This window comes from Micrasema longulum, unplaced genomic scaffold (genome assembly GCF_059751315.1).
Source record: "Micrasema longulum isolate JH-2025_06_02 unplaced genomic scaffold, ASM5975131v1 h1tg001218l, whole genome shotgun sequence".
NCBI lineage: Eukaryota > Metazoa > Arthropoda > Insecta > Trichoptera > Brachycentridae > Micrasema > Micrasema longulum.
The window spans coordinates 247203-262410 of NW_028278405.1; the positions used below are offsets into that span (position 1 = coordinate 247203).

Here is a 15208-nt window from a genome sequence, read left to right on the forward strand (position 1 = left end):
TTGAGACCTAGAAATACTACTATTTATTTTATCTTTATGTATTTGAAGCAAACAATTCTTTTTATGTAGCAATTTTATATCTAAAACCTTATTTTTTTAAATAATTGAACAGTGGGAAAAGTAGACGGTTTTTTCAAAATAACTTTTATAATTAATTTTTGTATTTTATCAACTGGTACTGTAATATGGATTGGGCGAATGCAAAGTAAATTAATTTTAATTTTTCAATGGTTAATATATTCCTTAATCTAATAAATACATATATAAGTTTTCTCATTCTATTTACAATATTATTTATTTGCTCCTTCCATTTTATATTTTTATCAATTATAATGCCTAAATATTTAATGCTATTTTTTTCAGTAATTTAAAGGCAATTATCATTATGAAACTGATATCCTTTATTGCATTTTGTTGAGTGTATACAAATATTTATAGGAGGTATAATTTGTTCTTTCAATGTAAAAGTGATGTAATATGTTTTTTCAGTATTCAGAGACAAAATATTGTGATCGAACCATTCTTTTAATTTATTAAAATCTATATTTGATTTTAAATTGACTTCGTCCCATGAAGATCCCCTTATAATGCGTACGGTATCATCAGCATATGAAATAATATCACCATTCATATATTGTATATTAAAAATATTATTAACATATATAATAAATAAAATAGGTCCAATTACTGTTCCTTGAGGTATACCGAAATCTGAACAAATTATTTTATTACTAAGTCAGTGTTCACGTGACAATGCCCATTTTTCGGAACGTAATTTTAAATAATCGTTTCATGAAGCATCTCTATTTAGTTTTACCTTAGTGGTTATATCAACAATATTTTTGTTTAGGTTGTACATCTGAAATACCAAAAATTTTATATTTTTAACCAATCACTGTTTTTTATTTTCTTAATTTAATATACTAAAATATTATCGTTAAATTTTTTTTTTTTTTTTTTTCAAAACCTTTATTAGCATAAATAAACAATACAATAAACAGTAGAAAAATGGAACACTTAAGGTTGAACTTGCCAAAAAAGAGTCTAGCTCTTGTGTTTGGCAAGTTTACAAAATAACATAAAAATAAAACATAAAATGCAAAACAAAATAATAAATTAAATAAAAAATTAAACAATTTTAAAAATTGAGAAAATATAACACTAAAAAAAAAATTAAATAAAAACACAAAATTTGTAAACACGGGCACATATTAAACATACATCTCTTTTTAAAAATACAGTTAATGTTAATTATGTCAAGAAGCTTTTCTTTAATTTATCCTTAAATTATCCGTAATTTATTTCTTGACGTAGATTTTGTGGTAAATTATTGAAAAGCTTCCGTCCTATTCAAGTATAATGATGTTTGGCCGTGGTAGTTTTAATTCTCGGTAGAGCGAGGCATCCTGTGCTCAACCTTCCCGTAATACGGTTGATAATTGAATTGAACTTAGATCAAATTTTACCATTTTTGTTTTGGTTGATAACTGATTTAGTCACTAAAACTTTAATCAATCAAAATCGCAGATTGTGCACAGATTTTTCAAAAAATCGCAATCGGCTTAAATGCTTATCATAAAAAAATATTAAAGTATGTGCTATGTATTTTCGATATTGCGTCAGTCAAACAGTTTTATGATAAGTCAAACAATAATTTGTTCGTGGACTAAGCTTACAGATAATACGTAACGCGGCCGGTGTACGTTCTGTATATTCATACATACATTCGCGAATCAAAGTATCAGGCCATTTGCTATTGATATTTTTATTTGAAATAATTTACTGATAAAAAATATTCCTAACTAAGAAATCAATAATGATTCTTTCGGTGTATTGTTTTGTTAATCTACTGACCTTATCGAAATACCTTAATAATGTCTATGTTTTATCACTCATATTTAATAAATTTTAAAAGGAGTTTGGATACCTACCTATTTATAAAATTTTAGGGTTAAATAATGTATTTTTCCATAAGGATTTAGACACAGTCAAAATATTTTTGATTCAAGTAAAAGTTTATAAATCCATACTTTGTTACTTTTATAATTTACAAATTACAACAGGGACAGAGAACACCTTAAATAAGGGAATTTGGAAGTCTAGAAATTTACAGGTTCATAGTATGTGAAATAATTCAGTTAGATGAATCTCTTCACAACAATACAGGTTTCAGCTCTTTAACTTCACTAAAATCAACAAATGGAAGAATTGAAGAAATATGGATGTTCAAACATGGTGAATGTTGCAGTGTGTAAAGTGGCCACTTAAATCAGCCAATGACAGGTCATAGGCCCTGTGAATGCCTAGACTTCCATATTCGCTTCTTTAAGGTATTCACCATCCCTGTTGTAATTTTTTAATCTATATGACTCCCGAGGAGGTGAAATCCAGTCTTTTTTCAACAAACATTTGGACAAACTCCAATATTGCAACGTTTATAATGGTTCTAAATTCAGATGATCCGGTCTCGTATTGCTTTTATAGCTTTTTCAAATATACTAGTAATCAGGTATCTACTAGAATTCAGATTGAATACTCGTTGCGTTAATTTTTAGACGAGTTGTTCTCCGCGAAGTCCCCGATATAAACGACGGCATCGGAGTACCTGAATGGAAGCTCCTTCTTTGCCTGCTGATGGCATGGCTCTCCGTGTACCTGGTGCTTCTTCGCGGAGTCAAGAGTTCGGGCAAGGCTGCCTACTTCCTGGCCCTCTTCCCCTACGTCATCATGCTTGTACTTCTTGTCAAGGCTTGCACCCTCCCGGGAGCCAAGGAAGGAATCATATTCTTTATCAACCCAGATTTCTCTAAGATATGGGACCCCCAGGTAGGAAAACCGTCTATTTTTAAATTATTTTATTTTTATTTTGTTAACAGGCTAGGAGGCCTAATTATAGTGGTTAATAAAAGCCCAAAACTCGTGTTTAATTTTTGTGTACTCACCCAGAATGGAACCCGTAATCTTCCGCGCGTGAGTCAAGCGTCAACCACTACACCACGGAGGCCACCATGTGTGATATAGTGATGACGGAGAAGGCAGTCTGATAGGAGTGGCTCTTTTTAGTCGAAGTTAAAATCTTAGCAGTAAGAAAAGGGCTCTCTTAAATATTTCGATTCGAATTACTCTTAAAATGAATTATAAACAACAACAAGAACAAACCATCACGTCGTTTCACTGTAGGGGTAGGCAGAGAAGATAGAACGCCATATAACTCTGTCTTTGCACATAGACCTTGCTTGCTCTACATTCATACATCTTCTCATGCAAGCACGCCGATTATTCCTACTCTTGACATGTCCATCTTCGAGTATTTGATAGACTTGATCGTGCCATGTCTTTCTCGGTCTTCCTCGATTTCTGCATCCGTCAACATTCACATCGTAGATTCTTTTAGTTGTCCATTCGCTCTACATGTCCAAACCAACGCAGCACCCCTTTCTTGATTCTGTCGATAATGCAAGTCTCAGCCTTACATAGTTCACGGATCTCGACATTTGTGCACCTATCATATATCGTTTCACCACATATTTGCCCGAGGGACCACCTTTTGACTATCGAATTATTTCGTTTAAAATGGCATACATGAACTTGGTAAAAAGTCAAATGATCTAGTTTTTGTGAGATAAAATAACTTTTTATGTTTTTTTTTTTGTAAAATGCATGGCCATCTCAATGATTAAAATTTCGTTATCTATTGCGATAAGCAATGTAATGAATGTGTAGAATACGCAAAGGCTCGCACCTTGGTACTTTGCTTTTCATTTTATTTGATGATGACATTTATGTTAGTGTATGTCGCGAAGAAATATTAATTTACTGACTAAATTGTAAATTTCCATTATGTTATAATAATGTTTTTAGAAGTATTTCATAACTTGAATGGCAGTCAAATAATGTGAGAACCTGATTCTGGTGGATTCGATTATTGGACTTCAACTTCTAGAGCGGGCGTGAGGCGAGAGCCTACCATATTTGTTTGCGCAGGTTTATTTCTCTCTTGATGAGTGTATTTAGGATAATATTATCACACGAGATTATTGTTGTTATCGGTGGCACGCTATTAGATTGATTATTTCAATCTCTCGTACGATAGTAGATTAGAGTTATTACCATATAGCGAGGTTATTCTGTCGTCTCAGTAATTCAACTCTTTCCCAACCCAATTATGCTTCCTACAAAAGCAGCAAAATGCAAATGGCGAATTTTTTTTATTTGTTTTAAATATTACTTTATAAGAAATAATACATATTATGTTTTTGGTCTTGACAAACAAGGAATTTCCTGTTCTAAATCTTAAATATGTGTGTGTAATTTACTTGTATAAGATTTTATCGTTGAAAAGATCTTCTATTGTATTAATTAATTTCTACATTAAATGTGTATTAGGTAGGTACTTATATTTTGTGGTTATTTTAAAGATCGAAGCATGTTTAGCTATTTCTTCAGAATAATATTTTGAGGATTAATCATTAAAAAAAGGTATAAAATATGAAAGAAACAGAATGAAGAAAAGATTGCTGACGATGATAAAAAATGTGTTATTTAGAAAAAAAAAACGGTCGTTTTGAGAAAATGTAGCTCAATAAGGAAATATCACATACTACAAACACCGATAAAAATATGTGACATGCATGTAGATGATTTTTTTACAATCAATATGCATATTTTGGAGAAATGTTTTTGTACATGATTAAAAAAAAAAATAGTTTAAAATATGTCTTCAAAAACGCGACATGTTTGGCTTTGACAATTGTGGCGTCAAGATTAGTGACGATGCTCTATTTTAATTTAAACGGTCAAAAACAAATTTCAAAATATAACCGAATAGTGACGTATTAGGGGCGTGGCCAATACAGTGAACCGTTTTCAGCGAAATTAAAAAAAATATGCCACAAATAAGTACAAAAACTTTGTTTGACTCGAAAATATTTCATAGACCCTTTTAAATTTAAAATTGTAAAAAAATAGATATTTCTCTATTATGATACGTCATCTGAACGTAATGAAAATCATTACTTATGATGTTGATTCCACAGTAATAATTTTATCATCCTGATTTATTGAATTTATCATATTAAAACAAATGGTACGGACTTAGCAACCACGTGCGACTAACTGTAAAGCTTTTTCTTGCATTATTCCGTTTGACCTGTAACTTAGGACTAGTTTTTGTAGCCGTTTTTTATTCCACAAATATCTAATGTTTTTTAATGGAACCGGAATTCAAACAAGTTTGTAAAAATTTAACCTAGGAATACATAAAATGATTTTCAAATAAAATATGCACAATTTTTTCCAAATAATCGTCATTATAAATCGCCGAATAATACCCACATCGCCAAGTTTTAGTTGTCTGCGAATATTTTATTTATAGTTTTAATAAGATATAAAATATTGAGTTTTAACGAATCTTACTAATCTAGGACAAAATTAATTATTTTCAACCGGCTGCAGTCAGTTGTCAGTTGTCAGTATTACAACGCCCGTGCTCGTGGCAGGACGTCTCGATGCCGCTCCCTGATCCCGCAAATCCCGCAGGATCCCGCACACGCAATCTCGCTTCGAGTAATTTGATCCCGGTAAAATGGGATCTCGGTATACCGAGATTGGAAGCCCTACCCAAAAGTACACATAAAACACTCATTTGGGGTTCTGGTTCTATTTCACACAGAACTGTATTCTTGATCCGCCATGACATAGAATCCTCCTCACTAGTATAACCCGTTCTAAGGAGTAGTTTAGTATTTTTATGACTTTCCCTTTTACCGTTTTTTACTCGGGATTATTTATAATGATTTCTTATTTAATAGGGTGAATTTGTTTCAAATTTGTCGTGTTTTGATAGGATAATGTGCTGCTGCCGTGGTTGGTGTGGGGTTCAGTGATTGCGTTATAGGTTATTTTGCATGAAGCCTATCAACCAATCTTTTGGTTCTTCCCAAAATCGAAAAGGTTTTGTTTTCTGCAATCGTTTTCGATATCACCTTAGTGTTGTGATAAAATGCTTCAAAAGTTTCAAGTGTGGATACATAGTTTAGAAATGTTGATGATTAATATACAGTTTAATGATAATACGATATAAGTTAATATTAATATATTCATTTATTTATTGAATGACTTATGCAATCCATTTCAACAATGCTAAATACAATTTCTTATAATAAATACAGGTACAAATTAAATAAAATACAAATAAATAAAACTAAAGCTGGGACAAAAAAAAAACTACCTCAAGACAAGATCCGGTCTATCTTAGTGATTTTTTTAATCAATAAAGACTTATACCAAAAAAGTCCAGATCTTGTCTCGAGTTGACAATACGACACAATCGAGATATTGGTGCATGTAAGCCATAGTTTGTGCTGTGTTAATCAAGGAACAGCACGTTATTATTTCACAACCGGCGGATCGGAACATTGAATACCACTTGTTCCAGTAACATTGGTACATCAATTAAGCCATTCAGTCAATTAAACACAAATATGGAGTCAATGTAATTTCTACGTTTTTTTAGACTTGAGATTTTTGACATTGACTCTATTTCTCCGTAAGTGTAGTCTCCCCTCTCGAAGCTAATCATCCATGCTACTTTTCTTAGCAAACAATGTTGCGCCGATTCGATATGATTTATCCGGCCTGCATAGAAGGGATACCAGATCACGGAGTTATATTCTAAAAGAGGACGAACAAGTGAGCAATATAGTGTTTAAACTGTGAACATGTCACTAAATTTCCTGCTAACAAAATCCAAGAGTTGAGAATAATATTATAATGTTTGTACTATCTTAAGAACAAATAACAGAAAAAAATTGTATTTACATATATGTAGAATGTACCTTGTAAGAATAAAATAAAATATGAATTAAATCAAATCAATAGATTTATAAACACTTTTTAAATAAAATGGCGCTCTTAGTACCATTACGTTAAAAGTTTTCCAGACACTATAACTCTGCGACAATACAGCTTAGAGCCATTTTAGTGGAAAATTCCAACTGGAAATGCATTAGTACAATCCGAGTGGAGATACACGCGTCATCCCCCTCAAGTGGGAAGTGGAACTCCATACAGAGACACGGAATATGATGTCTGACATCTTGACGTTACTTTGCTAACCCCCAATTGTTCAATAATGACAAAATGTATAGGAACTTTTCTAAGATTTTCTTTTTTGACACATTTTATCGTCAACTTTCTTTTTCTCGGTTCTGTAAATTTGACAGATATAAAACTTCATTTTTAATGTTATCGGTTATCGGATATTTAAATTAACACGATTACGTCATTTTACAATTGACAGTTTAATAGGGGTAATTGTTTTTATCTCTTAAAACCAAAGGTATTCATTAAACTAGGTGAAGGGCTTAGAGAAATCACGAGAAAAAACCGTTTGAAAATATTATAATAATTGTTTTCAGGTTATATATATTTGGATAATTTATATAGCGCCGTATTTGTGAAAATCACCTCAAGGGCGCTGACAGTTAAGGTTGTGTGGGCAATGCAATTAAGTTTAAATAGTTTTTATTTTCATGTATGTATACTTATCGTTGTTCAGTACTTACATTTTCAACATTTTTTCTTGTACTTCCACAATGTTGTCAGCAGCGGCGGATATTTTGCAATTATTTATGTCAACTGATATTACGGGTATTACTTACTAAACCTTGAAACACCAAACTTCTGAGTGCTTAAGGAGAACATAAAGTTTATGTGGTTATACATTTTAAACTGCTGTATCGAAGATATTTTTGTTCGCTAACTGTTTGGCGATTCAACATTGGATACATACTTATTTATATATACGCCCGATTGGAATTTTTATGGACATATTTATACATAAAAAAACATAATAAAAGAAAGTAGAAAGACACAATGGTATATAGTAGACTTGGTGGGAGTGGAAGCGGAAGAGAGGTATTTATAATTGAATTTTATTCAGTGATCGTACGAAAGAAGACAACTTGTTTTCAAAGAAATCAAGACTGGTATGTTTGTTGGCAGGCCTAAGAATTCTGGGCATAGAGAAATGAAAACTATAGTTAGTTCTATGGTTATTGGTATGAAAGAATAATTTTTGTCTGAGGTTTCTAGTTGGGATATTGAATTTTATTGAGCTCAGAAGTTCAAACGCAAGAGGGAGTTAATTTTTTAAAATAGAACTAGAAAGTCGAATTTATTTCGACGGTCTTGAAGAGAAGATATATTTAAGGTAGTTTATAACTTATTTTTCGTATATTGGTCTCTAGATAGGCCCAACCTCCAGTCTATCTTTCTTAAAAATCTATGTTGAACTGATTAAATATTTTTGATGTGAACATCATAATATTCGTATGGAGTCCAGATAATAAAGGAATACTCTAGGTGCGGGCGAACTAGGGAATAGAAGAAAGTTTTAAGGGTATTGATATTTTCGAAGTCAGTTGTGCTTTTGTTTATAAATCCAAGGAGTTTTAAGAATTTATTGATAACATGTTCAATATGAATTGTAAAAGAAAGTTTTCTGTCAAAAAAATACCTAAATCTCGTAAACTAGACACAGATGATAAAATTTCATCGTTTAGTGAGTAGTCGTATATGATTGGATTTTTCAGACGAAAAAATCTCATAAAAATAATCATAACATATGCTGATATAGTGAAATTGATGTATTAAGCCTACGTTAAATCTTAATATTTTATATGATTACATTACGGGATACAGGAAATCAAGGAGATATAGATAGATTACAACGCCAACAAAACAAAATTTGAAAACTGACAAACGACTAACCATATTTAAATCCAACAGGAAAAGTACATAAAAACACAAAACTGTATTGAAAATACCTGAACTTTATCAATTAGAAACGCTCAAATAAGTTAAAGAAATAATGTTCAATGAACTTACGAACACGAAAATTAAATATGACAAAAAACAGTAATAGACATTCACGTAAAATAAAACCGCCTGAAATGTGCTAAATATAAAGTTCAAAGACAAGGCAAGGACAAACAAGATTCATAAATCAGGGACTTCAACTATACAACGTTTTACTAGAGAAAATAAAAAACTAGAAAAAGTCAGCTTTTGTCCTTGTAGCAAAGCAGCGTTAATACGTCAAATAAATTAGTGTGTGAAATAGATATGAAACACAAGATATAATAAACCAATTAAACAATGTTTTTTTCTATAATTTATTTAGAACAAAAACATATAACTTAAAATCATTTAGCGAAAATTAAATTACTTACGCGTCTTGTTGATTTTTTATTAACATCTAAAAGCTACTCAGTAACCGTCACGATTTTTAAACTGGAATATTCCTGCTAACTATAAAATAAAAATCTGTCTGAAATAACGAACCGATTCCTTCATAAGATGTCCTTTATCGTGAGAAACAGATTTCCCATTCGCAGGTGCCCGAGCGGCTTCGTGCTTTGATAAATCATTTTAAAATCCAAGAATAAACCATTTATAAGTCCTTATCTCTCTCCCCCTGTGTCAGCATAATGCACTTGACTTTAAATGCATTTGATAAAGCCAGACATATTACTTTAAACTTTACAAAAAGAGAAAAACAACAGGAAATCAAGAACATGATGTACTGAGTTTAAAAATGCATTGGGAAATACAAAATTGGTCGCAATATGTTGCAACAGAGAGGAAAAACATTTTCGAGAAGGGAATATAGAAGTCTAGGCATTAAAAGGGCTTATGGCCTGTCATTAGCTGCTTTAAATGGCCACTTTAGACACTGTGTAACATGCACCATTCTGCATATGTTTAAAGATCCGCACATCCTTCACTCTTCCATTTGTTGACTTTTTTGAAGTAAAAGGGCTGAAACCTTTATCGTGTGGGTGAGATTCATCCGGCTGAACGATTCTCCTACTAGGCAATGCCTGAAAACAATTTTCCATTTTTCTTTCTTCTCCTTACACTAATTAGTTCAACCAACAATGTTTTATCAACAAAAAATTGTTTACGAAATTGGTATTTTGTGTAAAAAGTCGTATAAACAATAAAAATGAAAAACATTGTTTTAACAAAGATGAAGTTTAGGCAGAATGTACAAAGCTTACGATTTATCATAGTCTGAGTTGAGAAATTACTTTACAGGCTGTGTAACATATATTTATTATTTTATGTTTATTTTATTAATTTTTAATACTAGCAAATGTACAAGTCAAATATTTATACATAGAGACTATTAAAAAAATATATAGTAGGGCCTGCTATCCAATAACATGTATTCAATTAATTGTAATAAAGTTGTATTTTGTCATAAATAAATAAAAATATATATAAATTAATGAATTGAAAAGTATTAAAAATAATGTTTTTCATACAAAATAAAATAAACGAAATAGGAACAAAACAAGGAGATAGTGCGAAGGAAAAAGATGGAAAATGACGAGGTGGGGTGGAAGATGAATAAAGGAAAAGAGGAATGTAAAGTGTATTTATCATTCTGTCCATAGGTGGTGGCGACTTCCATATTCACGTATGATATTTTTCAGTTTTGTTAAAACACAATATTTCTATGTCCAGGGTTCTGATTCGTTTCACACACAGAACTGTTTTCTTGACTCTCAAAGCCCGCTGGGACGGGAAAAAATACGCGCGTGCCAGGAGTGGGTCACATTGGACCTAATTTTACAAAATTGCCTCTTAGGCATTTTTTGTAGTTTTTTCAATATTATTTAATTATCAGAATGTTATCTGACCTAATAAAAAGACGTGTCGTAGAAACTTGTTCGATTTTCGTGGTTTTGTTTAATTATATTCCAAAATATCCGAGCGCACAGAAATGGCTTTACATAGTATGGTGGATTTACATATTATTGTGGAATCACGGACCAAAGGTCCCAGGTTAAAATCCCACTCTGCCACAACTCGATTTCCATTTTTCCCGCACAAGTTATTTATGACTTTTGGGAAATGGTCTGAAAATTTAAATATTTGAGTAAATAATAAGAACTCAAGTATTTCTCTTTATAAAAAATATATAAAATAAAAATATAATTTATATTTTTTAATACTTGTGGGTCTAATCGGATCCATTTCCGGAAAGCATAAGTTAATCCGCCTGGACACAAAAAATGTTTTCGACTCGATAGCCACTTTCAGTAGCTCAATCACAAAAACTATCGACGTGCTAAAAAACATGCATAAAAAGCATTTGAGCGATCACAATGAACAATAATGAACATGTTTAAGTTATCTCTAAGTCAACGCTCGTGTCGGTTTGTTTTTTGTTTTCATCGTAAATAAATACAGTTCTTTGGTGAAAAATCGGCGTTTACTTTTAGAAATAATACAATATATTGCATTTGCAAAATAGTAAGGAGTATCTAATACAAAAAAGTGAAAATTAAATTACATTACTATGGCGACTGCCTTTCTTGACATTTACCTTGCCAACCGCCGGCAAAGTGCAATAAATAGCATGATAAATAATAAATACATAAATAAAAATAGCAGTTTTGAAATATTTTCCATATTTACAAAGGTGAAATTCTTATATGTGATTGCGCAGCAGGATTATACGTCGCGAAACGTAAATATTTTGACATTTAATATTAGGTGTTCACGGATATTGCATTGTAATCACGAATACGATAAACAACCATAAAGAGAAGTTGTTATCACGTCGCTTATTAGCACGTCGATAGTTATTTGTGATCGAGTTACAGGTAAAAGCCCCAAATAAGGAAATCGAGACCGCCTCGTTGTGTAGAGGTTGGTCCGTTCGCTTATAATTTTTAATGTTCGTTCGATTTTTTGGCAGGGTGGACGTCAAGTATTATTTTTAATGTTTTTTTTAATGAAATATTTTATTGTTCCCGGAGTGGCACCTGAAGCGTAAGACTCGTCACCTTACCTTCATGCAACCGACGATCGAACGTTTCATAATGCAGTGTCCCATTGACCACTGGGTGTGGAAATGCTTGGTTTTAATATTACACTTCTTTACGTGTTGGTTTACTATAAAGAAAACTACTCGTAGTTACATCTATTGTTGAAAAAAAGGGATGTTTTTTTACATTCAATATTTTTTAAAAAGTCGTAGTTTTGGTGCCCATTTTTTAATTTGAAAAAACACAACGTATGTTATCATTTTATATGTATATATTGTTTATAATAATAAAAAAAAGGATTTAACGTCATAAGCACATTTTAAATAGAACGACTCCGCTACGCTGGGTCGGTTATGTCCGTCGCAAGAATGGAGGACGCCCATCTAAAAAGCTCCCATATAACCAATCCTTTATATGACATAGTGTCAGGCGACCAAAACGGGGATGGTTGGTTTATTTGGATTGTTAAAGAGAAATAATAGCCTACCCAGTGAACAGGGTACTAGCAAATGGTGGGAGTAAACCGGAGACAGCGAGTAAAGGGAAAAATTTTCTAGGGAATTGTCAGACACAAATAAAAGCCAGGATCTACAGTAGGTTGTGGCAGAGTTAATGATAACGCATTTGAAGCACTTTTTTGAAATTTTCATTATTTAATCATTGATTATTTTCAGGTGTGGTATGCCGCGGTAACACAATGCTTCTTCTCACTCTCCGTGTGTTTTGGTAACGTGGTTATGTATTCTTCGTACAATAACTTCCGGCACAATGTCTATAGGTAAGTAATGCAAATAGTAAGGGTGGGTTGATTGTATAATTTGTCTCGGGATCAACTGCCTGGTCGTTGTCATGTGAAAATTCATAAAAAAAAGACCGACAAAAAACCTTAAAAGGCGGCGCGTCTAATCTCTCATAAGTAAAAAGTTATTCATAAAAATAATAAATAAATCAGTTTAATTATAGCTCTTACAATATTTTGAGAAATCTTTCAATTTTAACAAACGTTGATAAAAGAAAAAAATCTCATTTAATTTATATTAAATAAATTTAACTATGAAAGCAAAAAAGACAAATATTAACATAGATTTTCAGGAGCAAAAAATTCGGAACTAATTTTTAAGCTTTTCGAAGATATTTTTTTATGACAACAGGCGGTCACTTGAGCTCCGGAACACATTGTATGAATATGTAAAATATCATTAACGCAGTATTGAGATTCGCCAAAATAATTGGAATATTGAATTATTACATAAACAAAAACTTTGTTATTAGTGTTACGCATTTATTCTATTAAGAACACAACATTTTGTATCACCCGTCGATGGAAAGAGTGCTCTCTCGAAACTATAGTTGTGTTCTTTTAATAGAATATACGTATAACACGAATAAAACAGTTTATATTTTTATAATAATTTATTATGAAGTGAATACCGCTTAAAAAATAAGGAATATTTTATATTTATTCATTCACGGACTATACACTCCATTTAGTCATAGTAAAAAAAACATTATAATTTTTAAGTTCTTACAAGTACGTCAAGTACGAGTTAAAAATAACTACTTGGAAAATACCAAATGTATGAATAATAACGACTTCAAGACACAATCTGGTATATTTGAAATGATTGAATCTAGAAAGATTTACTCCAAAAACAGGCCAGATCCTGTCTCAAGCTTACAATACTTCAAACTGGAAGAAGCATTGATGCATTTAAGCCATGTTTTGTACAGTTCTGATCGAGGAACAGCACATCATTATTTCGCACGGAATCGGAACATCAAATGCCACTTGTTCCATTGACTATCATATCTTTGTAAGTCTAGTCGCCTGTCTCAAGGCCAATTATCCATACTGCTTTTCGTAGTAGACGATGTTGTACATTATTTATCCGTCCTACAAAGAAGGGAGACCAGGGCCCCGATTAGAATGGAAAGTTGATAGAGTTATCTTCGACTGTCGATAAAGAAAAATCGATATTTGTGTACGAAAACAGTGATCTATGTACGAAAATGAGTATATTTGCATGAACATTTAAAGTATCTTCATTGGTAACCGTGTTTGTAAATTCTGCTTAATTAAACGTGTTTGTAAATTCTGCTTTTCATACAAAAAACTTAATTTTGCTGTGTAGATAAAATTGAAGATAAATATTAACTTCCCATTGTGATCGGGGTCCAGATTACGGAAGCATATCTAGAAGAGGACGAACAAGCGAGCAATAGCATGTTTTATCTTTAAAAATATTATTATATTAACTCGACAATTACAAAGCCTAATATTTTTGGGAACTTTTTGATTTCAGAGTTGATTTGCTAGTTATTAAAAGGCTACAGCAAATCTAAGTAAATTTGGTTTCAAATAATGAAATTTTCAAATGCATATTAAAATAAACTTTAATTTCAATTTCCGTATAATGAATTGCAGGGACGCAATGATAGTAACGTCACTGGATACGGTTACCAGCTTAATAGCTGGCTTCACCATATTCGGCATCCTCGGGAACCTGGCGCTGGAGACTGGACTGCCCGTGGAGGATGTGGTGCAAGGAGGGACGGAGCTGGCCTTCATCTCCTACCCTGACGCCATCAGCAAGTTCGATAATGTTCCTCAAGTAACTACATTTGTTCATTTATATTACCAACGAAAAAATCTTCTACGTTTTTCATAAAAATATGATATTACAATAGGAATATGCAAATATGGAATTCAGTAGTTATTCGTATAAAATAGACATCATCTTCATCGTCGTATATTCATTCCAATGTTGGAAATAAACGAATGTGATATATAACAACCAGTATCGACAGATCTTCAAAGTTTCCAGATACTGTAGTGGAACAGAAATGTTTCAGGCAATGGTTGGAAAAATAAAGAAACTCCCCAATTCTTGCAGTTTAATCTTGGTTTAATTTACCAGTAAGATTGAAGTGGTTGGAATTACTCGTTAAAACCCCCATGAAGGATTTCTGTTGCACAACACCCTGAGATGTCATATTAAAATATAGCATAAAGCATAGTATTGCACTCGCCTACTTGGTTTCTAGAATAAATGTTTCAATATGGTCACTCTATTTTTTTCTTCTCCACTCGTTCATATAGACAATCTGTGGGCATTAAAAGTTAAAGAAATTCTAATATTGAATTCTTCTTCTTTGCCGTTCCTCAGTTCTGAGGGTCGTGATCATTGGTACTCTCACCAGCCATTCCATAGACAAAGCGTCTCCACTCTTCGCGACTCTGCGCCATCTCCACAGCTTCATATAGGGCAGCTCTGCCTCTGCTTCTTCGTCCTGGCACACTGCCGGTGATTATTATTTTCTCCAGATTTTCTGGGTCACGTCTAGCTGTGTCCGAAGAACTGCAG

General features: G+C 32.2%; 1 protein-coding gene across 3 annotated transcripts in view; it reads left to right on the top strand.

Moving 5' to 3' along the window:
• LOC148276431 (sodium-dependent nutrient amino acid transporter 1-like) overlaps positions 1–15208 on the top strand; it is an 86709-nt gene that overhangs the window by 43570 nt on the left and 27931 nt on the right. For all 3 annotated transcript variants that reach the window (XM_088234280.1, XM_088234281.1, XM_088234279.1), the window contains 3 exons: positions 2556–2826; positions 12518–12621; positions 14269–14455. In XM_088234280.1, coding sequence (XP_088090406.1) covers positions 2556–2826; positions 12518–12621; positions 14269–14455 — 562 coding nt within the window. The remainder of the gene's footprint in view (positions 1–2555; positions 2827–12517; positions 12622–14268; positions 14456–15208) is intronic.